Consider the following 23,058-nt stretch of genomic DNA (forward strand, 5'->3'; position numbering starts at 1 on the left):
CACGGATGATGTGCCAGAGCCCAGGGGGAGCCCAGAAAGCTTCCTGGCCACAAAGAAGCAAACCGAGGCCGGGACAGGGAAGAGCCCAAACGGGGCTGGACAGTGGGTGCTTGAAGCCCACTCCCTGCCCAGGCCTGGGCCCTCCGTGGGGCCTCCGCTCACGCACTCCCTCAAACACGCTCGGCTCCCACCCTGCACCCGAGCCTCTGGAAAACCTGACTCACACTGGAACCCAGCACTGGGGACTTTCCTCCTCATTTCCAGGGGCTCCCCAACCTCCCTGACCTTGGTCCCCTTTGGAAGGGAGGCAGGCCCCGGCTCCCCACTCTGGGGGTGGGGGTGGTGGGGCTCCCACTCTGGGGGTGGGGGTGGTGGGGAGCTCCACAGGACAGCCCTGTCTGCATGGGCCAGCGCCGGGCCCCAGGGTCAGGGAGGAAGTGCCCCATCTGGTGTCCCCCCAGAGCTGGGGGGCACCGCGCGAGCACGCGCGGGGTGTGGGGGTGGGTGGGGGGGTGGGCGTGCAAGCTGGAAGCAGGGGTATCGTGTGTGGCCGAGCGCAGCCCCGCCCCTCCCCTGTCCCCACCCCAAACCCTCCTAATGGAATCAAGCTGGCCCCGCAGCCCAGCCGCCGGGGCGGAGGGAGGAGGCGGGGGCAGGAGGGTGGGCGGCGGCGCCAGCCCCGGCAGCGGCAGCTGGCACTCCCCGTCGCTCCACCTGGCGGGAGCACCCAGGCCTGCGCGCGGAGGGACTGGTGAGTCCCCGGTGTCCCCTCTGCGTCCCCTCTGTTCTGGGAGCCTCGGGGCGCCTTGGGGGTTTAGGGACGGAGGCCGGCACAGGCACTTTGGGGGGAGTCTCTAAGTTCGTGTGCATTCCGAGGGCGTGTTGGATGCTGTGTGCGCGTGGCATCTGTGCTAAGGGTTCGGGTGGCGGAGTGTGAGTGCACCTCCTCTGTGTCCGGGCCAGTGTGCGCGTGTACAGTGGTGGCCTAACTGTAGGGGAGGGGTTCTCGAAAAGTGGGGGCCCGGGTAGTTGTCCTGGCATCAGCGGCATCAGCGGGAGGCTCCTGTGGAACCGGGATGTCCCGACCGTCGTGGTCTGTGGGGGAACCGAGTGTGTGTCGGGGATGGCTATGTGCTCGGGTCTGTTGTGCGTCCTCTGTGGATCCGTGCTGATGGGCTGTGCAAACTTTCTGGGGATGTCTGGGCGTTGTGTGTCCCCGTTGCTGTGAGCGTGTGTGCTGTGAGACAGGGTAGCGTGTCTGTGTTGCGCGCCTCTAGATTGTGTGTCCCTGCTGCCGCTGCTTTGTGTGGGTGTGTATTTTGAGCCTCGGGACTCCCCTTTCCTCTCCGGGCCTCCCTTCCAAGGGGCCCAAGTCCCTGTCCTTGGCTGCCCCGGGGCAGGGGGTGTACTGCTTCAGCCAGCCCCCCTCCCCCAAAAGCCACTAATTGAAGCCAGGTTTTTGCGGGCTGCCCCTCCCCCTCTGGCCACCAGTCTCTGGGTGGGGGTGGGGCAGCGGCTCAGGCCCCTCAGCCTCAGGTCGGGGCCCAAGGGGTGGATTTGCATCATCTGCGTATTCCCCACCTCTGCTGGGGCCACGGCCTTCAAAACCACCAACCCTGAGTGACGTGGGCTCTGGAGGGAGGCCCTGCTCCAAGCTGGGGGTCCCGGCACAGTCCTGAGGTGCCCCCTAGTTGGTCCCCACTCCTCACCTGGCACTGCGGCTTCCTGTCCTAACATTGGTCCAGGGGCGGGGCCCTTAGCCCCATGGCACAGATGTGGAAGCCGAGGCCCTCAGAGGGGACGTGCTGAGCCCAGACACGGCTGTGCCCTGAAGTCCCCTGGGCCCGTCAGACCTGCTCTCCGCCCGCGCTCTGCTGCCCCAGGTTGGGTGACCCCCGGGGCAGGCCATTCCCAGTCACGGGCCTGAGGCTCCCCTGAGGCTCCCCTCTGGTAAAATGAGAGGGGTTGGCCTGAGCCCGCTCCCGGGGGGGCCTTCGGGCTTCTGAGCCCTGGAAGAACCTAGGGCTTGGGGAACTAGGCTAACGTCTCCCAGAAGGAGTGGGGCCAGCTGGCGGGAGGCTGACCGCTTCGGGGCTGTCCGGGCCATTGGGCCTGGGGTACACAGGGGAAATTGAGGCCCAGAGAGGGCAGGGGCTCATCATTGCTTTTCAGGCCCAGCCGGCTCCCCCACACTTGTCCTGCACCTTTCCCGGGGAGCCCCGCTGAGGGCTGTGGGGGCACCTGAGAGTCGGGGCCTCGGCCTCTAAGAGCCAGCGATCATTTGTGTGGCCTCTTTCCTTAACCTCTGTCCCTGACCCCAGGGCTGCGGGGAGAAGGCGGCCCTCCCCTCTGTCCTGCTCGTTGCTGGGCGTGTGTGTGTGTGTGTGTGTGTGTGTGTGTGTGTGTGTCTCTGTGTATCTGTTTCCGTGTATCTGGGTGTCTGTGTGTGTCTGTGTGTGTGTCTCTGTGTATCTGTGTGTGTGTGTGTGTGCACGCACACGCGCGTGTGTATGCTCCCCGGATTCCTGGGTGGTCAGGGTTGAGATTTCACTTAACAGGGTGAAAAAGCTGGTCATTTCCCGAGGCGGGGCCGCAAGGAGCCGGTTCGTGGAGGTGAGCACCTGCCGGCCTGGTGCGAAGGTGGGGCTCACCCCGGGCTCTGCTGGGGTGGCAGGGTGGCTGCTCCTGGGCCCCAGCTTGCCGGGTGTGCGGCTACCCAGTGCCAGCTGCTCTCTGCACTCGTGTCCCCTGGCCCTCGTGTCTCTGAGCAGGACCTGCACTCACTGCTCCGCCAACCCCCCACTTTACAGATGGGGAAAGCAAGGCTGTGGGGGGCTGTAGCAGACGGCAGCACTGGCCCGGGGTGGGGCGGGGATCCTAGCTGTGCCCTGGCCTCTGGGGCAGGCTGCATGCCCCCCGCTGCTCCTCCCCGCCCCTCGTGGCCCCCTGCGGTGGTGAGACACTTCAGCAGCCACTATGAAAGGTCTCCCTCAGCTTCATTTGCACAAGGCAGGGAGGTGACCGTGGACAAGGACCCCAAAGACCAAAGCTATCTGCAGAGACCTTTGAGGACAAGTATCGTATGGGGTGTAGGGAAGGCCCCCGGTTCCAGCAGACGAGTGATGTCCTCCAGGGGTGCTAGCTCATTTGGGGGCCAGCCCGGAGCACATGGGAGCCTTCCCTACAGGAAGGTATTGTGAGTGTGTATGTCTCTGTGCAATGTATATGTGTGAACATGGGTGTGTGCCTGAATATATGTATGTGTCATGTGTGTATATATGTATAATGTGTGAGTGTGTGCATATGCATGTATGGTGTGTGTACATGTGCATGTGTGCAAGTGTGTGTATGTGGCATGTGTGTGTGTGGTGTGTGAGAATGTGTGTGTGTACACGTGTGTGGTGCCAGCGTGTGGATTCTCAGAGTCACATAGAGAAAGGTTAAAATCCCAGCTCTGACACGTACCATCTGTGTGTCCTTGGGCAAGTCATTGTCTGTCTGGGAACCTCCAGTCCTTTGTCTGCAAAGCAGAAGTGGACAGTGCCAGCCCCCAGCGTTGAGCTATAGGGTTGAGCTATAGTGTTGAGCTATAGGGTTCAGCTATAGGGTTGAGTTATAGGGTTGAACTATAGGGTTGAGCTATAGGGTCACTCTAGGGTTGAACCCTGGCAAAGGGGGCAGGGGCTTCATCTGCGATGGAAGTGCAGGGTCATTAGCTAATTTAAAATGAACCTCTGAGTAGTTTTGCTTCTTTTTATGTCCTAGAATGACCTTTTGGTTTTCTCGGTCATCTGAGCCAGTTTGTTCAAATAGACACCAGTAGAATTAATTCCAATTAGTGATCCTTAATTAGGAGACCTCAGGTCAGTTGGCACAAGCTACTCCATGTCCTGACATTGTAACCACTTAGCTCCCTGAATCCCCACAAGTGACCCACAAGGCCGGTGCTGCCCGCCATGTGAGAACTGGCTACTCAAGGGGCCACACAGCCCAGGTGTGGGGAACCTGACCTCCCCACCAGCCCAGGACCTCGCTCTGTGCCCCTGGGCCCCTGACACCTGAGAGAGGGCGTCAGGCAAGGGGATCCCAAGGCTTTTCAGTCCTGGAGCTTCAAGCCCTGCACAGGTCAGGAGGGGGTTCTCAGGGACAGCCCACAAGGGAGACACAGCAAGGGGCTTCTGGGTTTGTCTGAGCATCCAGCCCCCCTTAGGCTGGCAGGGAGAGCCCTTGTTTGAGAAGCTGGCCTCCTCCGCAAACCTGGACCATGTGGAATGTATTAGTCAGCCTGGCTGTCTGGGCCAGATGGGGTCTGGGGGTTCACGTCGGGAGCAGCCTTCCAGCGGGGGGAGGAAGGGAGGAGCGGGGTTCATCTGGTTCCCATTTAGTGGTGGCCTAGGACTCGGGCTCCAGCAGGCTCCAGCTCTGTCTCAGGCACGAGGGTTCCCCCCCGCCTGCACGTCCCCTCCCGGGCCTCCAGGCCCTGCTTTGCGCCTTGAGGTGAGGGAGGGCTAACCATGTTCCTGGCATCCAGGCCCTCTACTGAGCTCAGGGAGTCTGGAAGCTTCAAAACCTGCACGTCTCCTGAAGAAGGGACCAGGACCACAGAAGGACTGAGGGCTGCTGGGGAGGGTCACCCCGAGGAGGAGGGGTCAGCTCCCTTAGCTACTCCATTTCTTTTTTTTTTTTTTTAAGATTTTATTTGTTTATTCATGAGAAACACAGAGAGAGGCAGAGACACAGGCAGAAGGAGAAGCAGGCTCCCCGTGGGGAGCCTGATGCAGGACTCGATCCCAGGACCCCGGGATCACACCCTGAGCCAAAGGCAGATGGTCAACCACTGAGCCACCCAGGCGCCCCATCAGTTACTCCATTTCTTACTTACCCAGCCTGACCGTCATTTCTCCCTCCATGCTGTGCCCAGATCTCAACCCCAGCTCTTGCTGGGCAGTGACTTCATCCCTCTGAGCCTCAGCTTCCATACTTGGAACATGGGGATGATAATAGTACCTCCCCCCATTAGGTGGTTCTCGGGAGTCGATGAAATTCTGTGTAAGAAACTTAACATAGGGATCCCTGGGTGGCGCAGCGGTTTGGCGCTTGCCTTTGGCCCAGGGCGCGATCCTGGAGACCCGGGATCGAATCCCACGTCGGGCTCCCAGTGCATGGAGCCTGCTTCTCCCTCTGCCTGTGTCTCTGCCTCTCTCTCTCTCTCTCTCTCTCTCTCTGTGACTATCATAAATAAATAAAAAAATTAAAAAAAAAAAAAAAAGAAACTTAACATAGTACCTGGCACATGGTAAGCAATGAAAGGGTAAGTCATTATTAATTCAGCCAGGTCAGTCAAGATACATTTATTGAGCACTTACTGTATAGCAGGTCGGGTTTGAAACCCTGAGGGTGCCGAGATAAATAGGATGCAGCCCCTGCCCTCCGGGACCTCAGGGTGAAGTGGGGTGACTCCCTGGGGGTCCCTCCAGGATGCTGGAATGAAGTGGGAGGGCAGGCAAGAACCCCCTGTAGGAACGAACGGGTCCCATCGCATGGCCCGCAGGAGGTGGTCTGCGTTTCCCGCACCTCCTCAGGGCCCGCCGAGGCCCTGGGGTCCCACCCGAGCTCTCTCCTGCCTCGCTTCCCCACAGGTCTCGCCAACATGGTTTCTGCGGTGGCCCCCAGGCTGGCCGTGTCCCTGCTGCTGCTCCTCAGGGCCCTGCCCGCCGCGGCCTACTCCATGCCCCTGCGGGCCGCCTCCCTGGAGGACGCGGGGGGCAGCGGGGACGCCGAGGGCTCGTCGGCCTCCTCCCCAAGCCCCCCGCCGCCCCGGACCCCGGCGCTCAGCCCCACATCGGTGGGAGCCCAGCCCACGCCCCTGGCGGGCCCCAAGCCCCCCACCAACTTCCTGGACGGGATCGTGGACTTCTTCCGCCAGTACGTGATGCTCATCGCCGTGGTGGGCTCCCTGGCGTTCCTGCTGATGTTCATCGTCTGCGCTGCCCTCATCACCCGCCAGAAGCACAAGGCCTCGGCCTACTACCCGTCATCTTTCCCCAAGAAGAAGTACGTGGACCAGAGTGACCGGGCGGGGGGCCCGCGGGCCTTCAGCGAGGTCCCCGACCGGGCTCCCGACGGCCGGCCCGAGGAGGCCCTGGATTCGTCCCAGCAGCTCCAGGCTGACATCCTCGCGGCCACCCAGAACCTCAGGTCCCCCACCCGGGCTGCCCTGGGCGGCGGGGACGGAGCCAGGCTGGACGGCAGGTCGGAGGGGGACGAGAGCGGCGGCCGGGAGGTGGACCAGGAAGCCCGGGGACGCGGGAGCCCGGCCGAGAAGCCAGCCGCGCCGGCCGAGCCCTGCCCCGCGGGGGCGGAGGGGGCCCTGGAGGCCGACCCCGGCCCGGGCCCAGGCGAGCCGGAGTCGGCCCCTTCGCTGGCCCAGGAAGCCAGGGGACCAGCTGACCCCCCCGAAAGCCCCTGTGCTTGCAGTGTCGCCCCCAAGGTCTAACAGGCCTCGGGGGCTCTGGCCCGGACTGTCCGACCCCTAGTGGTCACCTCCATGGGGGTGGAAAGGCCCCTGACCCTTCCCGCTCCCGACACCCCCTCCTCGGCCACCCCCTGCTGCCAATGCCCGTGCGTCCCGGCCCTGCAGCGGGCAGAGATGCTGGTCTCCAGTCTACCCCAGGAATCACCCCAGGTACCAGGGACACCCGCCCCTGCGGCCTCAGAGGGCTGCATCCCAAACAGCCTCTCTGGGGTGGGGGCGGATGGGAAGGATCCTCGCTGTATTCGTGATAACACACCCCACGAAATCAGCCACGTCATCTGGGCAACGTATGTCACAGGCCCCCTGTGATGGTGCCAACGCTGCCGCTCTTCCACGGAGGTAGGAGAGAGAAATTAGGATAGCGAGGAGTTTTGGACGAGGGTGAACAGGACGAGTCAGAGGCCCCGGGAGGGGCGTCACTAGAGCTACTGCAGAAGCGGGCCTGTGAATCAGGAAGCTTCCAAGGGGCCTGTGCACGCCTCATGACGCATCCCTAAGTGAGCGTTTCCAAGGCTGAGTTCCCTGGGGTACTCCATGGGAAAAGGATTTTGGGGTCCAATGAGTTGAGGAAACGCTGCCTCTCCGCTCCCTGCACCCTCCCTCCCCTTAGAGCACCCCAGGGCTCTGCAAATACTCCAGGAAAGGCCCCGCGCACAATCTGATTTGGCTTGATCTATCGCAAACTGCTTTTGACCACAGGGTACTTTTTTTTTCTTTTTTTTTTTTACAGCTACAGAATAAAAACTTGCAGAGCACACTCTGGAAAATTACTGCCCCAAATGTTCGTGAAGGCGCCCCCTAGTTGGGGTTGGGGGTGTGGGGCCTGGGGGCCTCAGCCTGCTTAAGTTCTTCCAAGCATCTCTGCCTGGGAAGGAATTTCTCATCCCATTATTGCTACGGGCATGGGGGTGAATGAATTGAGCCTTTCTTATCAGGCCCCCAAAGCAGCCCAGAAACTGGGGGTCTGTATGTGAGAGGGCCCCACTCTGGGGGAGTCTGAGGGGGTAGGGGAGGGCTTCTAACACCCAGCCTGGAGCTGTGGGGCCCTGGCCCCCCCACCCTTTGCTCATATGCGTTGTCTGGCAGCCTGTGCTCACAGCATTCTTTAGCCTTTGACAAGGGAGCCTGAGCTCCGTCTTGATTTGGGGAGGCTCTGGAGGGTCCTCCTCCTCACCCCTCCATCTGGGCCCCTCCCCCAACCTCTGCACAATTTTTAGGTGCTGAGATATAGCAAACCAGCACAATAAACCTTTATTCTGGCCTGAGTGTCGCTGGTTTTCTGAGGGGATGGGAATGAGTCTGCTGGCAGGGGTGGGAGTAGAGTATTTCTTCCAGGCTGTTCCATGGGGTGGGGCTTTTGGGGAGAGACACATCAGGCAGGCCCCGAGAGGCTGAATGAGAAGATTCGTGAAAGGAACGTCGAAGGGGTTCCCACCTCCTTTTCCGGGAAACATGAGCAGGGGAAGAGCTGCCAGCCAAGGTTTCAGTCTCCCGCCTGCTGGCAGAGCGGCCGAGGACTAGAACAGATCTCGCGGACAATGCCAGGCTCCTGGCACCCTTGGCCTGGGGTGGGAGGCAGCCCCAGCCTTTGTCTCCTCGCCCACCAGGCTCTTCCTTGCCTTTGATGGCAAGTTCCTGCAGCCACTGCTGCCCCTCCTCCCTGGAGCTGCCAGCTGGAATCCAGATGTGGCTGGGCTGGGAGCACGTGCTGGATCCCCCGGGGTGAGGGGGGCAGGGAGGCTGTCCCCCCAGCTCCTCTCCTCTGCTGACCCCACATCCCTTCAGGGGGGACCAGGTTTGGGTTTCATAACACACAAGGCCTCTGTCTCGCGCAGTGGGGAAGGGCACTCCCCCTCAGCCCAGACCGGCTCCTGCCCAAGAATGTAGGGAAAATCCAATATGGATAAGTGAATGCTGCGTGTCCCGGACCAAGTCACTCAGGGTCTCTGTGTGGGACAGGCTCTCCCCTCGTTTCTGAGCTCCTGCACGGTCCGAGGTAATCGGGTGTGGCGGGATATACATAAGCTTCCCCATAACAAGTAAAGCCCGGGTAAGACAGCAGCAGATGTCGAGATTCCTGGGGAGCAGGCAGGGATGAATTTTGCAATCAGCAGTTCCCTGGCCGCTGGTTCCCCATTAATTGTCACGGGGCCCATTAGAGGACACAAAATGTGTGGCCTTAACGGTAGCCTGTGTCTTCCAGGACTGAAGAGGGTGGGGATTCAGGAGGTAGTTTGAGCCCCAGGGAGGGAGTCAACCTCTCCCTCACCTCTGAGCTTTTACAGCTACTATTCCCTCTGCCTAAGGCACCCTTCCACCTCTTTCCTTGTCTTGCTAACTTCCCCTCCTCTTTTAGCTTCCAGCCTAGATGTCACCTGCCCCCCCTGACAGCCCCCACCCAGACTCTCTCCCACACTCCCCTGGGCTCAGTACTACTAATAATTGCTCACAGCTAACGAGCACCTCTTACGTACCAGGCACTGCTCTAAGCACCGAACGTCATTTACTCCTTGAGACTCCCACCCTGAGGAGAGAGCCCTGCTGCTGTTTCCTCGCAGAGGCGGAAACAGGTCCACAGAGGCAGACAGTTGCCTGGGTCACAGAGCCGGGACTCCAGCCTGGTCTGATTCTAGAGTGACTTCTCCATCAGGCTCTACAGCTTTGTGGATGCGTGAATGAAGCCCTTGGGGAGGAGGAAGCAGGGGCCTGTTCCGCTTAGAGCCCTCCAGTATGCTCCCACATTTTAAAAAAAGATTTTATTTGTTTATTCATGAGAAACACAGAGAGGCAGAGACACAGGCAGAGGGAGAAGCAGGCTCCCTGCAGGGAGCCCAACGTGGGACTCGATCCCGGGAGCTCGGGACCCCGTGAGCCAAAGGCAGATGCTCAGCCACTGAGCCACCCAGGTGCCCCTGCTCCCACATTTTTGTCGGAGTCACGGGAAGAGCCTTCCCAGGGCACGCATCTGGCCAGGCAGCAGCAGAGGGTGCGCTATGGAGGGGGCTGGGGGCACGTGTGTGCTGTGGCCTCATGAGGGAGGCTGGGCTTGTGGGTGGGAGCTGGGGGGTCCCCACTGTTCGCAGGGATCCGGGAATCTGCCAGGGCCAGAACAGGCCCCCACTGTCCCAGGGCTTGTAAAACCGCACAGCTGCCCCCAGGCTGCGCATCTGTCTGGGGGCCAGGCCTGCTGTCGCTCGGGCTGTACAGAGGGAGGGGGAGGGGAACAAAACCCTGTCAAGACACAGACCCCCACTCCGTGCGGAAGTGGGGGCTTCTGGGGAGGTGTGGCGGGGGCCAGCGGGGGGCCGGAGGGGCCTCTTCCAGGTGCCCTGACTTTCTCGGATCACCCCGGCCTCACCCTGGGGGGGGCCGGGCATTCTCTGGCTCATGTCCCAAGCAAGAGCATGGGCAGAAGTCACTGCCTCCTGGGAGCTCTGTACCAGGCTCAGCGTCTTTAACCCTCTTGGGGTCATTAGGTGGTTTGAGCCCTGGGGACACTGCCGGGGTCAATGCCAGCTCCACCCTTCCTTAGCTGTGTGGCCTTGGGCAAGTGGCCTCACTTCTCTGGGCCATTCACACAGTCAAGACAACGGACATATCTGTCCCCCCTGATTGTTTCTTCGTACCCCTTTTGTTTCCATGTGTGTAAAGGGAGATGATCTTACCCTGCCTGGTAAGGGTCACAACCTGCACGTTGGGATTATATGAGAACTTTTTAATATCATAACTCCTGGGCTCCACCCAGATCATTAATTAATTAGGTAATTATTTAATTAAAATAATAAAAAATAATAAAATAATTAAAATCATCTCTATGGGCCTGAACTGATGACCTTGAGGATCAAGATTCGTGTGCTCTACCGACTGAGTCAGCGAGGCGTGCCCCCGCTCACCCAGACCAATTAAATCAGAGTGTCTGAGGGTAGAGCTGGGCAATTGTCACTGCCTGTGGGTCTGTCCACCACAGTGTCCCCAGAACTGGGCAGGGTGGCCCGGTACACAGTAGGTGCTCCGTGTATGCACGTGCGTGCATGTGTATAAGGCTGAGGGAAGCCCTCTGTGCCAGCACATCCATTTAACCCTCACCACACTCCCCACAGAGAGATGAGCAATATCATGACCCCCCATTTTATAGATATGGAAACAGAGGGTGCAGAGGCTTGCCCAATGTCACACAGATGGGCGTAGCTGGGATTTGAACCCAGGCCTGTCTGACTCCTCGAGCCAGGCCCTTCAGCACTGAGCCTCCTGCTCCATTTTAAGAACCTGTTTGTGGTTCTTCTACTGATGAACCCTTCTACTGCTGAGCCCTTCTACTGATGTCGGGGTGTCCGTTGCATTTCATCGTGGGTCCTGCTTCCTTGTTTTAACCCTACTCTCCCCCTCGGGGGGTTGACTGTGACTGCCCAGTGCATGCAGAGTCCCGGAACCACTGAGTCTGTCCCAGTTGCCATTAATCAGCTCTCTGGGTTCCAAGGTGGCCAAGGAGCAACTGCCACGGTCATGGACTCTGTTTTCCAACCTCAGACTCTTTAATGAGCACCTACTGTGTGCCAGGGATTGAGGACACACCATTAGCACAACAGATCTGAGGCTATATGTGAGTGGAGGAGACAGAAAATGAATCAAAGAATCATCTAGATGGAACCATAGTGATTAATAACAGGAATGGCCGCCATAAATATATGTGCTATTATATGTGTCTGGTGCTTTACTAATACTAGTTCTTTTTTTAAAGATTTTATTTATTTATTCATGAGAGACACAGAGAGAGAGAGAGGCAGAGACATAGGCAGAGGGAGAAGCAGGGCACCCATAGACCCGGCTGCGGAGCCCGATGCAAGACCCGATCCCAGGACCCTGGGATCACAACCTGAGCCAAAGGCAGATGCTCAACCACTGAGCTGCCCGGGCATCCTCTGATATTAGTTTTTACAGCTTTGTTGAGGTATAATTGACACATCATAAAATCACACAGTTAAAATGTGCAATTTGATAATTTGACATACGTGTATACTCATAAAGCCATTCACACAGTCAAGATAATGGACACATCTGTCACCTCTGATTGTTTCTTCGTACCCCTTTGTAATCTCTGCTGATTGTTGTTCCTCCCCACCTCAATCCTTAGACCACTATTGATCTACTCTCTCTGTCACTATGACTCATTTTTATTTTCTGGAATTTTTTATAAATGGAACCATTTGTGTGCTCTTTTTATCTGGCTTCTTGCATGCAGCATAAATATTGTGAGATTTATTCAGGCTATTGTATGTATTAATATTTCACCACTTTTTACTGCTGAGTAGTATTCCCTTGTGTGGATACACTACAATTTGTTAATTCATTCACCTGCTGATGGACGTTTGGGTGGTTTTCCAGCTTTTGGCTATTACAAAGAAAGCTGCTGTGAACTCCTGATGTTAGTTTATTTCTTCCTTACAGTTTTCTTTTTTTTTTTTTAAGATTTTATTTATTTATTAGAGAGAGAGAGAGAGAGAGAGGCAGAGACACGGGCAGAGGGAGAAGCAGGCTCCATGTGGGACTTGATCCAGGGACTCCAGGATCATGCCCTAGGCTGAAGGCAGGTGCTAAACCACTGAACCACCCAGGGATCCCCCTTACAGCTTTCTTAATGAGACGGTTGTTATTTCTCCCCATTTGACAGATGAAAACAATAGACTCAGAGAGGTCGGGTAATTTGCCCAAGGTCACACAGCCAGCAGTTGAAACACTGAAACTTAGGGTAGGAATGTTTGAGCTAAGCTACTGTAGTGAACTTCTGAAGCTTGGAGGGTCTCAGAAATCCTGATCTAGACCAGTACCCCACCTCATACGCGGACATCTGAGGACCAGACAGGGGCTAGGACCCTGCAGAACTGACCAGGAATCTGGGGTCTTTGGTGGGCGGTCCTGTGCTGTGTCTAGCTCTGCTCTGCTCTGCTTCATCACTGGCCCTTCACCTGATGCTGGGGAAGAAGCAGGCCAATGTGGAGTGGGACAGGGATTTGTCATTTTTTTGAGTGGTTTTAATTTCAGGATTCCTCCGGCTGCTCAGAAATAGCAGGAAGGATTTGGCACTGGCTCCAGGGCCCGGGGTGGGGGATCCCCTGCAGCTGCTCCCCTCTCCCCAAATGGGTTCAAGGTTTATGGCGGCAGCTGCAAAGTATAAAATAGTCCTGCTCGTAAATCCACTCTTGCCAGGGTCCCTGATGCCAGAGGCCTCTGCAGTGCCCAGCACGGGCATCCTGGCACCTGCGGGGACCCTGCAGGGACACCTGGGGGTGTCTTGGAAGACTGGAGGGTCCAGGTCTATGGGTGGCCACCTGTAGCCTCTGCCTTAGGGTTTGGGAAACAAGACTCCTCTAGGGGGCCTGGAGGGGAAAAGATAGACTGGGATTGTACAGGCATGGAGGCTTGGGGACAGCTAGGAGAGGAGAGAGGCAGAGGGATACGGAAATAAGGAACCAGGAGACCTAGTTAGGCTCCTTCTAGCTGCGTGACTTTGGGCAGTCAGCTTACCTAACTTTGAACTACAGGCTCTTCACTTATAAAGCCCTGGGACCACAGCCCCTGTCCTGTCTCCCCCCTGCTCCCCAGAATGCTGTGAATGCACTTCTCAATGTGTAGGACAGTGGAGCGCGGTCCACAGTGGAGCGCGGGGTACAGGCTTCACATGACCTGGGTTGGAATCTCAACTCTGCTACCACCCGGCAGTGTGACCTCAGGCAAGTCACTTAACCTCCCTGGGCCTGAGTTTCTGCTTCTGTGAGGTGGGAATAATGGTGGTCCCTGCCTCGGAGAGGTGGTGGAAGTTGAGTTCATTCACTTCCAGTGTTTAGAAGAGGCCCCCCATGGGTGTTCAATAAACGTGAGCTTCTGTTAGCTGTAAACTGTGACGTACTGTGTGCAAAGGGGGAAACTTCTGTCTCCAAGTGTCTAGCTGTGTCGAGAGTTACCTCTTCCTTCCAGATCTAAGTAATAGGAGCTTCAGAATCCTAAGATCAGTGATTCTTACTTAGATACTTGAAACTTTAGAGTTGTTTTAGAGTTTTCTTGGGGTGGGTCAGGGCAGACGGGCCGGGAAATGTTGGTAAAAGCAGAACAATGCCAGTATCCAGGAAAGTCCCGTGAACTCCACGGAGGGGGCGAAGGGTGTGACTGGAGAGAAGAGACAGGCTCATGCTACCCTTTGGGCAAAGACCCCCCCAACCCTGTATGCCCCTCTGCAGGGGTTTGGCGCCTGATGGGGGCCAGGGGTCATGTGGCAGCTGTTCCCTCTGAGGTGTGGTGACCCCAGTTAGGGCTTAGACATTGTCTGAGCGAGTGTAGCTGGAGACGTGGCTGACAACGTGGGTCGGGGAGCCCAGAGACTTGGGCTCATCTGGGGTGGGTGCCAGGGCTATTTCTGGGGAGTTGGAAAGGTGGGAGGAGGGGAGATGGGTGGGGGGAGGGTGGCCCAGCTGGATTAGTTGCCAGGTGACCTGGAATATCTTCCCTCCCTTCTTTGTTGGGTTCCCATCTACAAAACAAGCCAAACACTGGGTGTTATACTATATGCTGGCAAATCAAACGTCAATAAAAACAAATTAAAAAACAAAATGAAACAAAACAAGCCACTTATCAGCACTGACTCTGAGCGGGAGACTCCTTCAGGCAGTGTAGGGGAAGGACAGAAGGTATCCGCATTCCAAAAGATTTGGATTCAAATCCGAGTTGGGATTCCACTTCCAGGCTGCGTGACCTTGGGCAGCTTCTCCCTGCTTTGGGGGCCTCAACCCCTTCCCTGTGAAAGCACGAGTCCTGCCCAGTTGTGAGACTCAGATGAGAAGGTGCTCCTCGAGCCCATGGCCCGGGGTCCAGGGTAGAGAAAGGGCTCCATTTCTCTAGACTCTCCTGACGATCTTTGTCACTCCTGCTGCCAGGAAGCTACGGAGAGGATGCTGCGGGCCATTCTGATCTCTGAGATTCTGTGGCTTCCCTGCCCAGCGCTGCGGGTCAGAGCCCAGTATGGAGTTGGGTACCCAGTAGGTACTCAGTGAATGCTGAGCAAGGAGTCCTGAGGTCCCTTTGAGTTGCTCCCTGAATGAGGAGCAGAGAGGAAGGGTGACATTGGAGGTAGGACATCTCCCTTACACCCACCCTAGGGAGGGTTGAGACGAGGTTCCCTGAAAAACCCCCCTCTACCCCCATCTCCTACGTCTGTCCTTGGTCAGTGTTTATATCCCACTATCACATCCAGTTTCCATCACTTGAGTACCCACCGTGTGGCAGGCACAGCACTAAGCACTTTCTATACACTGGGTCCTCACAGAGCTGAGGGAGGCCCAGATATTATGCACCTTTTACAGAGGAAGACATGGAAGTTCAGAGAGGTGAAGTGACTTGCTCAAGGCCACACAGCCAGAAGGTGCCTGAGCTGGGCTTTGAATCTCCTGAGGCTTTGGAGCCCATGGCCGGTGCTCTGAAAAGGCCTGCAATCCTGCCCCCGAATGAATGAATGAGTGAATGAATGAATGAATGAACGAACGAATGCAGGACAACAGGGTTAGAGCAGAGGCCCAAGCCCAAGGCGCCCACACTTCCGCGTGGCCCTGCAGCTCAGCTGGGGCAGCAGGTGTCGTCACAGGGGCCGGGGGCCGGGGCGCCCGTGGTCTGCGGGCAGAAAGGTGGCGCAGGGGGCTCTGACCACAGCCCCCCGCCCGCGGGGCCGGGCCCTGCGGGCTCACACACGGCGCATGCGCGCAGGTGCGGCGCTCCCACTCGCTGGTGGAGCAGGTGTCTGAGCCCCTGGCATCACCCCGAGGTCACGTGGCAGGTGAAGGAGCAGTCGGCCCTTGGCAGCCTGGGGCCCTTGGTCCTGCCCAGGATGCGGCATGTGCGGGGATTCCGAGTCCACCGGGTCTGGAGGACCGGCCCACAGCCCTCGGGCTCTCCGGAGACGTGAACTTGCAGGTGGGAGGCCCTGGGCAGGCACCGGCTCTGGGTCCGTGCCCCCGGGTGGGGGTGGGGGAGGGGGTCCAGCTCTACCCTCTCCCGGGCTGTGCTGCGGGGGCAAGTCACTTGCCCTCCCTGGGCCTCAGCTGAGTCTCTGGCAAAGGGAAGAAGGAGGCTTGCTCTGGATTTTAGCCAGCTGGTGGGTTCCAAACTGTTCCTGTGTGAGGTGTTATGGTCAGCACCTGGGGAAAGCACTGCGGGATGCCATTTACCCTAAGTACAAAGAGCCACTCAATTCTTGGACATGAAGGTCTTGGGAGAATCTGGCTTCTTCCACTGCCACTTCCCAATCCTCCCCAGAGAACTCAAACTACCCCTCTCTCCCCTTAAGAGACCCCTAGAGGAATCCTTCCCGCAAATTCTGTCCTCTCCAGCATCTGCGAATGCCTCCCTATTAGGAAGTCCTTCCTTCTAGCGCACCTAAGTTGAACAGGCCGGGCCTGAGGGCCAGTTTCCCCACAGTCCGGCCTGCAGCAGAGCTCTGGCTGGAGGGACGGGGCCAGCTATTGGGGAGCCAGTTAGAAATACTTTTGGTTTTTTCCCATGACCTCTCATAAGACAGGAACATCTTGTCTTTGTTCAGATTTGATCTTCACATGGTCTGGTTTTCAGCAGAGCAGAGGGAAGATGAATGGCCCTCTCGGAGGGGTCAGATGGCCACATTGACCATTGTTGTAAATGTCCCTGCCCTTTGCCCCAGAAATTCTTTTCCAGGGCTGGCCTACACATGGACCTATGAGGATGTTCATGCCAGTGTTGTTTACAGGTGGAAGAAGGGAAGCTGTCTCTGTGCCCATCAGTGTGGCAGTGGTAATGATGGTGCTCCTGCCCAGTGAGGGGATATTCAGAGAGAATTGGCTGTTGGGGGGGTGCTGCAACATGAGGGGTGGTCAATACTGACATAGTATTTCCCAATTTGCTTTTCACGTAAATGGTTTCACCTGAAAAATCACTACAGAGTTGGTTTGATCAACTTCATTTAGCTGGCGAGGAAACCATCCCTGCTCTGGCGAATTGTTGATGGAGGTGAGGTGACTTGTCCAAGGTTACACAGCCGGCACGTGGGGGAGAGGGCTCAGATCCTAGGTCTGCCCTGGGAGCTCAACCTCCTTGTGGTCTACCTTATGAGAATGGAAAGGGCTCTGAGCTCCAGGGAGCAGCCCTGGCGTGATGGACTTATACACACAAGTCAGGTGTGTGACTGAGGTGAGGACTTCCGGTCACCCGGGCTTCAGGTGTCCCCAGAATGGAGCCAGTTCGGGATTCCCCTGGGTAGGTACAGAGGCTGCAGCAGGCCCTGGGTGAGCTCGTGAAGGGAGGTCACAGATGGCAGAGCTGGGTGGCCCTGTGTCCTCACACATTTCCAAGGGCGTCCTCCAGGTGCCTGTCTTTGCAGACCCAGGGAGTGCCCCTGCCTGTAGGTCCTTCTGGTGGGATCGCCAGGTCAAAGGAACATGCATAGCCTGCTCACAGATGCTGCCAAATGACTTGTCCAAGATGCGGCACCAGTTTCCATTCCCATCTTGGTCTAGAAGGACCCCCCATTTCTCTACATCCTTGACGACACTGCTGGCATTCAGGCTTTTTCCCATCCAATAGGTGAGAAGTGGTATCCCATTGGTGGGTTAGGTAGGGCTGTCTGAATACTGGTGAGAAAGGGAACTCTCTCCTTACAGAGTACTTCTCCCATGAATTACTTGTTTCTATCCTTAGTCTCTGCTTGTATTGATTGTGTATCCACTGATTTTCAACTCTTTTGAGCCACAGAATCCTTTGTTCTAATTAACTCTCACCAGGAATCCTAACGTAAGTTGCATGAAAAAAGAGCTACATTTTGGAAGGGGGATGGGCTACTCTGAAGGCACCTATTTGTCTCCCTGTGCTCCCCTGCAGGAGCCCCTGGCCCTCAGTGGAGTGTGGTTTGCAAACAGTTGGCACAGTCCTACCACTCAAGCTACAAAGGTGGAAAATGAGACTCAAAGTTATCCAAAAGGCAATGGCCGAGGCAGGCAGGTCTTGAACCCAGGCCCCCTGACTGTCAATATTGACTGGCGGAGGTGATGGTGATGGAGGTGGTCATGATGGTAGAGGTAGAGGTAGAGGTAGGAATAGTGGCAGAGGTGGTGGAGTGATAGTAGAAGAAGAGATGGAGGTGGAGTGTTGGTAGAGTTGGGGATGTGGTAGAGGAGGTGGTGGTGATGGTGGAGATGGTGGTGGTAGAGGTGGTGGAAGTGGTGGTGGAGGAGGTGGAGGTGATGGTGATGGTGGTGATGGTGGAGGTGATGGTAGAGGTGGTGGTGATAGTGGAGGTGATGTTGATGATGGTGGAGGTGGTCGTGTGGTGGAGGCAGTGGAGGTGATGGTGATGATGGTGGAGGTGGTGGTGGTGATGGTTATGATGGTGGAGGTAATAGTGAGATGGTGGAGGTGATGGTGGAGTGGTGGTTAAGGAGGTATAGGTGATGGCAGTGATGGTGGTGGTGGTGGCGGCGGCGGCGGTGGACGTCCTTGCCTTGTGCCTGATCTTAATGGTAATACTTCCAAAGTTTCCCAGTGGACAAATCACTTGCTATTAGTTTTCTGGTAAATATCCTTTTTCAAGTTGAGGAAATTCCTTTCTATTCTTAGATTGCCAAGATTTTGTGTCACGAACGGGTATTGAAGTTTATTAAATGCTTTCCAGTATCTCCTAAGATGAGACCAGTCCCTTTTCTCGGGGTGGGGACCTGGGGGCAAATGGCCCTCGGGCAATCCGAATGGGCTGGCTTTGTCTCGGGAGTGCAGCCTTCCCGCTGCCTTGTTCACTTTCCCGGCCTCTCCTTTCTTCCTCCCTGAAACGCAGACGCTGTTCAAGGCCTGAGGAGGGTGAGGCATCGGAATAGAAATGATCTCCCGGTGCTGGGTCAGCGCTTTCTGCCTGCCTGACTTCTGCTGCTGTTTCCTGTACTAATCCCGAGGGGGAACAGCTCTCCTCAGCTTGTTCCAGACATAGCCCGAGACATTCTGAGGTTGCGTTAAAATGTTGGTGGCAGACAGACAGGGTGAGGGGGGGCGGGGGACCTCGAAGCCTTGCATTCCTCTCCAGGATGCCAGCGGAGGGGTGGGGGAAGGCGGGCCAAGTGTGTGGTGGGGGAAAAATTTTTCTTTGGGGGGGGTTGATTCCGGGTGTGGGGGGAAGGGCTGGTTGCTAGGCGAAATCGGCAGAGATGAATCATGTTCTGGCATGAGTTGGTTATTGGCTAAAATGAGAAGTTGTCCAAGTTTGTGGAATCTTTTTGTTTGAGCTGGAAGGGAATATGGAGTCATTGGGTCCAATCCCCTCATTTTGCAGAGAAACTGCAAATACAGAGTGGGAGAAAGATTTGCCCAGGGAGTAAGAACAGGTCTCTTTTGCCTCGAGCTTTCTTAGGACCCGTGGCCAGAACGAGCCTTTGGGAGGGCCTCCCGTATTGTACACAGTCTGTTCCAGGCATTGGAGATTGAGTGTTGAATCCTCAGACATACCCTCTCTGAGCAAGGTGAGGCTGTATACAGTGGAGAAAATGGACGAGGGTGATGAGCTAGTGAGTAGGTATGGGTTTCTACCATAACCCTGGGGGATGGGGTGAGGTAGGACCCCAATGGAGGAGGCAGCCTTGGGAAGCTCTGGGGAAGGGGGCTCTGGGCAGAGGGGCCAGCAAGTGCAAAGGCCCTAAGATGGGAATGAGCTTGGGGAGTCTGAGGGATGGCAAGGAGGCCACTGGAGGTGGAATGGGGTGAGTGGAGCAATAAGTAGGCAGGTAAGGCCTGAGGGGCCAAAGAGGTTCAGGAAGCTGTTGCTTAGCATAAATCCTGACTTTTCCTTCTGCCCTGTGGTGCCTGCTAAGGGCCTGTCCTGTGGATGATCATGTGACCTCATTTTGCCTTGTAACAGCCCCTTGAAGATTTTCTAAATGAGAGAGGCCACACTTGTCCGTGGCCATGCAACACAAGCGACCCTGACCCAGGCTCTCTCCCTGAGGCCCTCAGCTCCATCAGCTTGGCCAGAAAAGGACTCGCTTGCACGAGCAGATCGTCCTTTGGTTCAGCTCCTTAGAAAAAAGAGTGGGAAAGGTCAAGAGGAGACAGATCCCAGCGACCGCCCAAGAAGGCTTGCCAAGAAGCAGGGCCAAGCTGTCCCAAGCCTTTGGGGTTAAAATGGATGAGTACCCACTCAAAGGGAGATGGTCCCAGGGGCCCGGCTGTTGTGGGAAAGTGAACAGGACTCTGAGGCAGCAAGGCAAGTGGGACAGTGTGAGAAGCTCCCACAAAGCTCCTTTGCCCCGAGATAGTAAACCCAACAGATGCCTGGAATTCCACCATTAATGATTTATTCATTGGTGGTAAGCCCTTGGCTCCTCTTCTTGTACTTTGCACATCTCCTTTGGAAAATGAGTGGGAAGATGAAGTCCTGAACTCAATATTGTGGTACGTTCTAGAGATTGTAAGTGACAGGGGCCTGGATGCAGGACAACTCTGAGGGGCTCTCAGATTTAGAGCTCCCGTGGGATCGACGGGCACTTTTGTCAGGGGTACACTGCTGCCTATCTCTTTTCTCTGCCCAATCCTGATTTCTTACCACCCTTCCACAGGTGTTGATACCAGGACTACTCCCAAATAAATACCCTTCATGCTACGTTCCATCTCAGAGTCAGCTTCCTGGGGAATCTGACCTGTAACAGTGATGGTGATGATGGTGGTGGTGGTGATGGTAGATGTATCCATCTGCTTGCACTGCCAGAGCGAAATACCCCAGACCACATGGCTTAAGCAATGGAAATTTACTTTCTGATAGTTTTGGAGGCTGGAAAGTTTAAGGTCAAGGTTTGGACAGGGATCAGTTTCTGGTGAGGGCTTTCTTCTTGGCCTGTAGATGGCCGCTTTGTCCTCACATGGTCTTTCCTCAGAGACCATGCAGAGGGATCTTTATTGTAAGGCTCCACCCTTACGACCTCATCTAACCATAATTCCCTCCTAGAGACCTGATCTTCAGATAGTCATGTTGTAGGTTAGGGTTTCACTGTATGGATTGGGGGGAAACACGATTTAGTTAATAGCAGTGATAATGGGGACAGTGATGATGGTGATGATCATGATGGTGACAGTGCTGTTGCTGCTGCTGAATTTGGTGACGGTGCTGCTCATGGTGGTGATGGTATTAATAATGATGATGATGGGGATGACAATGATGATGGTGATGATGATGAGGATTATGGTGATGATGATGATGGTGATGATGGGAGTGATACTGCTGATGGTGGTGGTGGTGATGGTAAGGATGATGATAGGGAGGGTGGTAATGGTGCTTATGGTGGTGATGATGGGGGTGACAATGATGGTGGTAATGATGATGGGGATCATGGTGATGATGATGGGCATGGTGGTGATGGTAAAGAGGATGATGGTGGTGCTGCTGCTGATGGTGGGCAGGGTGATGGTCAGGGTGATGACAGTTAACATTTATTGAGCTCTTACTGCATGCCTGGTTCTGTGTTTCACTTGACATGTCATAATTCATTCAATCCTCACAATAATCCTATGACTTAGGAGCTGGTTTTCTGCTGATTTTTCAGGAAGGGAAATTAAGGCTCAGAAAGGTTCGGTACCCACTTAAGGTCACATGCAGAGATCATGGCAGAGCTGGGATCAGAACCCAAGCCCCCAGGTCCGCATCCAGGGTTGCTCCCTAAGGCCCTGTGGTCATATTCAAAGGGGCCAGTGACATAGGGCTACATATGGTGGGGAGGCATTTGGGCCAAGGGGGGTCTAGCCCAGTGTCCCCATTGGGGCTTCCTGTGACCCATTGGCTTGAGGTACCAGGGGCAGGATGGGAGGCCCCTGGAACTTCTTTGGCACCAGCAGCTCTAGGGCAGTAATAGTTGTCCTCACTGTAGGGGCCTTTTGGAGTTATTCTGGGACCTGGGCTTCTCTGAGGTGAGGGCAGGACCTAGAGCTTTCCAAAGATAGCTGGGCGGGGAGGGTAGTGGTGGTATCTGAGGCTGGATCTGGGGGAGAGCCATGCCTGTGGTTGGCCAAGCACTGTGAAAGGAGCTTGCCCAACAAGCCGTGTGTGACAGAAGTCACATCTGTGTGTGTCCTGCGCTGGGGCAGCCAGACTAGGCCTTACTGTGAGGGCCGGTCTCAGGGCAAAGATACCATAGGTTGGAAGTCTTGAGGTTCTAGTATTTTAAAAAGAGTAACAGTAGTAGTAGCAGCAAACAGTAGGAGTAAGAGTAACAACAGTTACTATCCATAGTAGCCGTGATAATACCGATGCTGATAGTAATCAGGGCAGTAGAGAGAATGGAGTCGAGTAGTAGCAAGCAGAGTGCCAGGACTCCGGCTCAGACAGCCGTGGGCTCCAATTTCGCCTGTTACTTTCTAGCTGTGTGATCTTGGACATGCCACTTTACCTTTTAGTTTCTTCATCTATAAAATGGGATAATAATAGCATGTTAGGCTTCCTGCGGGGAGTCAGTGAGCGCCTCTGTAACAACACTGGGCAACTGTGCCTGGTATGTAGTCAGGGCTGAACTATTGTGTGTGATCCTAACAGACGCCGTGACAATGATGAGCTCTATGTATCATGCACTTTACTGCATTGTCCCATATAATGGTCCTGACAGTTTGACTGGGCAGGTTATGATTATCATTCCCATTTTGCAGATGAGTAAGCTGATGCTTGGGATGTTTGGAGTCTCTTGTTCAGGGTCATGCATGGACAGCCGGCATTTGAATCCACCCTGTCTGATTCCAGCATTCCCAGCTCACTCAACTTTGCCCTGCTGCTGCCTCCCTGTGTGGGGACCGCATTCTCTGGGGAGGTGGCTTTTTGAGGGTTGGCTGATGTCACCTTGGAGCGGGGAGAAAGCAAGGAGATAGGCCAGAAAGAGCCATGGATGAGGAATGCACTCCACATCTATCTCCCGCTTGGGGTTGGAGCTTGCCTGTAGGGTCTTCCTCACTCTACCAAGACTCAGTGGGACCTAGAAGTATTCTTTCCTGCCATGAGGATAGACACAGAGTCTGCACTCCTGCCTCAAGTTGAAGGAGCCTCAGTTATCAAGAGGCACCTCTCATTTGCTTGGCTTTTAAAGAAGACTCCAAGATAGAGACAGCAAGTTTTGACAGGACATGCTTAATGTGAGGTTCTAAAACTGTGCATTCTGATGTGGTCCCAAGTGGCCCAAATCCAAGAATAGCATCTAGAAAAGGTTAAATTAGAGACATGGTCATTGCTGTGGTGTGGTGCTTTGAAAGGAGTGAGAGGGGGATAGGGGACATTATTGGAGTGCTTACCTACTGCTTCCTAGCTGTGTCATCTGGGGCAAGTCATTTAACCATTCTGATCCTGTTTCTCCATCCATCCATCTCTCCATCCATCCACCACTATCCATCTATGTATCCATTTACCCATTAATCCACCTACCCATCTATCCATTGATAGATCCCTACCGTATCTATCCATTCATCCATCCATCTATCCACTCACCCAACCACTCACACAT

At 55.7% G+C, this 23,058-nt stretch overlaps 1 protein-coding gene across 2 annotated transcripts; it reads left to right on the forward strand.

The window, feature by feature from the left end:
- Positions 1-647: 647 nt before the first annotated feature.
- TMEM119 (transmembrane protein 119) lies at positions 648-7,800 on the forward strand. 2 transcript variants are annotated; one of them, XM_038575433.1, is made up of 2 exons: positions 648-751; positions 5,640-7,800. In XM_038575433.1, exon 2 carries the CDS (start codon positions 5,651-5,653, stop codon positions 6,494-6,496), a length of 846 nt encoding a protein of 281 aa, XP_038431361.1. In that variant the 5' UTR covers positions 648-751; positions 5,640-5,650; the 3' UTR covers positions 6,497-7,800. The 2 variants fall into 2 exon arrangements, with proteins under 2 accessions (XP_038431361.1, XP_038431362.1); XM_038575434.1 differs by lacking the exon at positions 648-751 and adding an exon at positions 779-2,613.
- The last annotated feature ends 15,258 nt before the right edge of the window (positions 7,801-23,058 follow it).

This window comes from Canis lupus, chromosome 26 (assembly GCF_011100685.1).
Source record: "Canis lupus familiaris isolate Mischka breed German Shepherd chromosome 26, alternate assembly UU_Cfam_GSD_1.0, whole genome shotgun sequence".
Classification (NCBI taxonomy): Eukaryota; Metazoa; Chordata; class Mammalia; order Carnivora; family Canidae; genus Canis; species Canis lupus.

What these genes read in the sequence shown, in the direction of transcription:
- TMEM119 (XM_038575433.1), top strand. Translation starts at nt 5,651, where the DNA reads ATGGTTTCTGCGGTGGCCCCCAGGCTGGCCGTGTCCCTGCTGCTGCTC.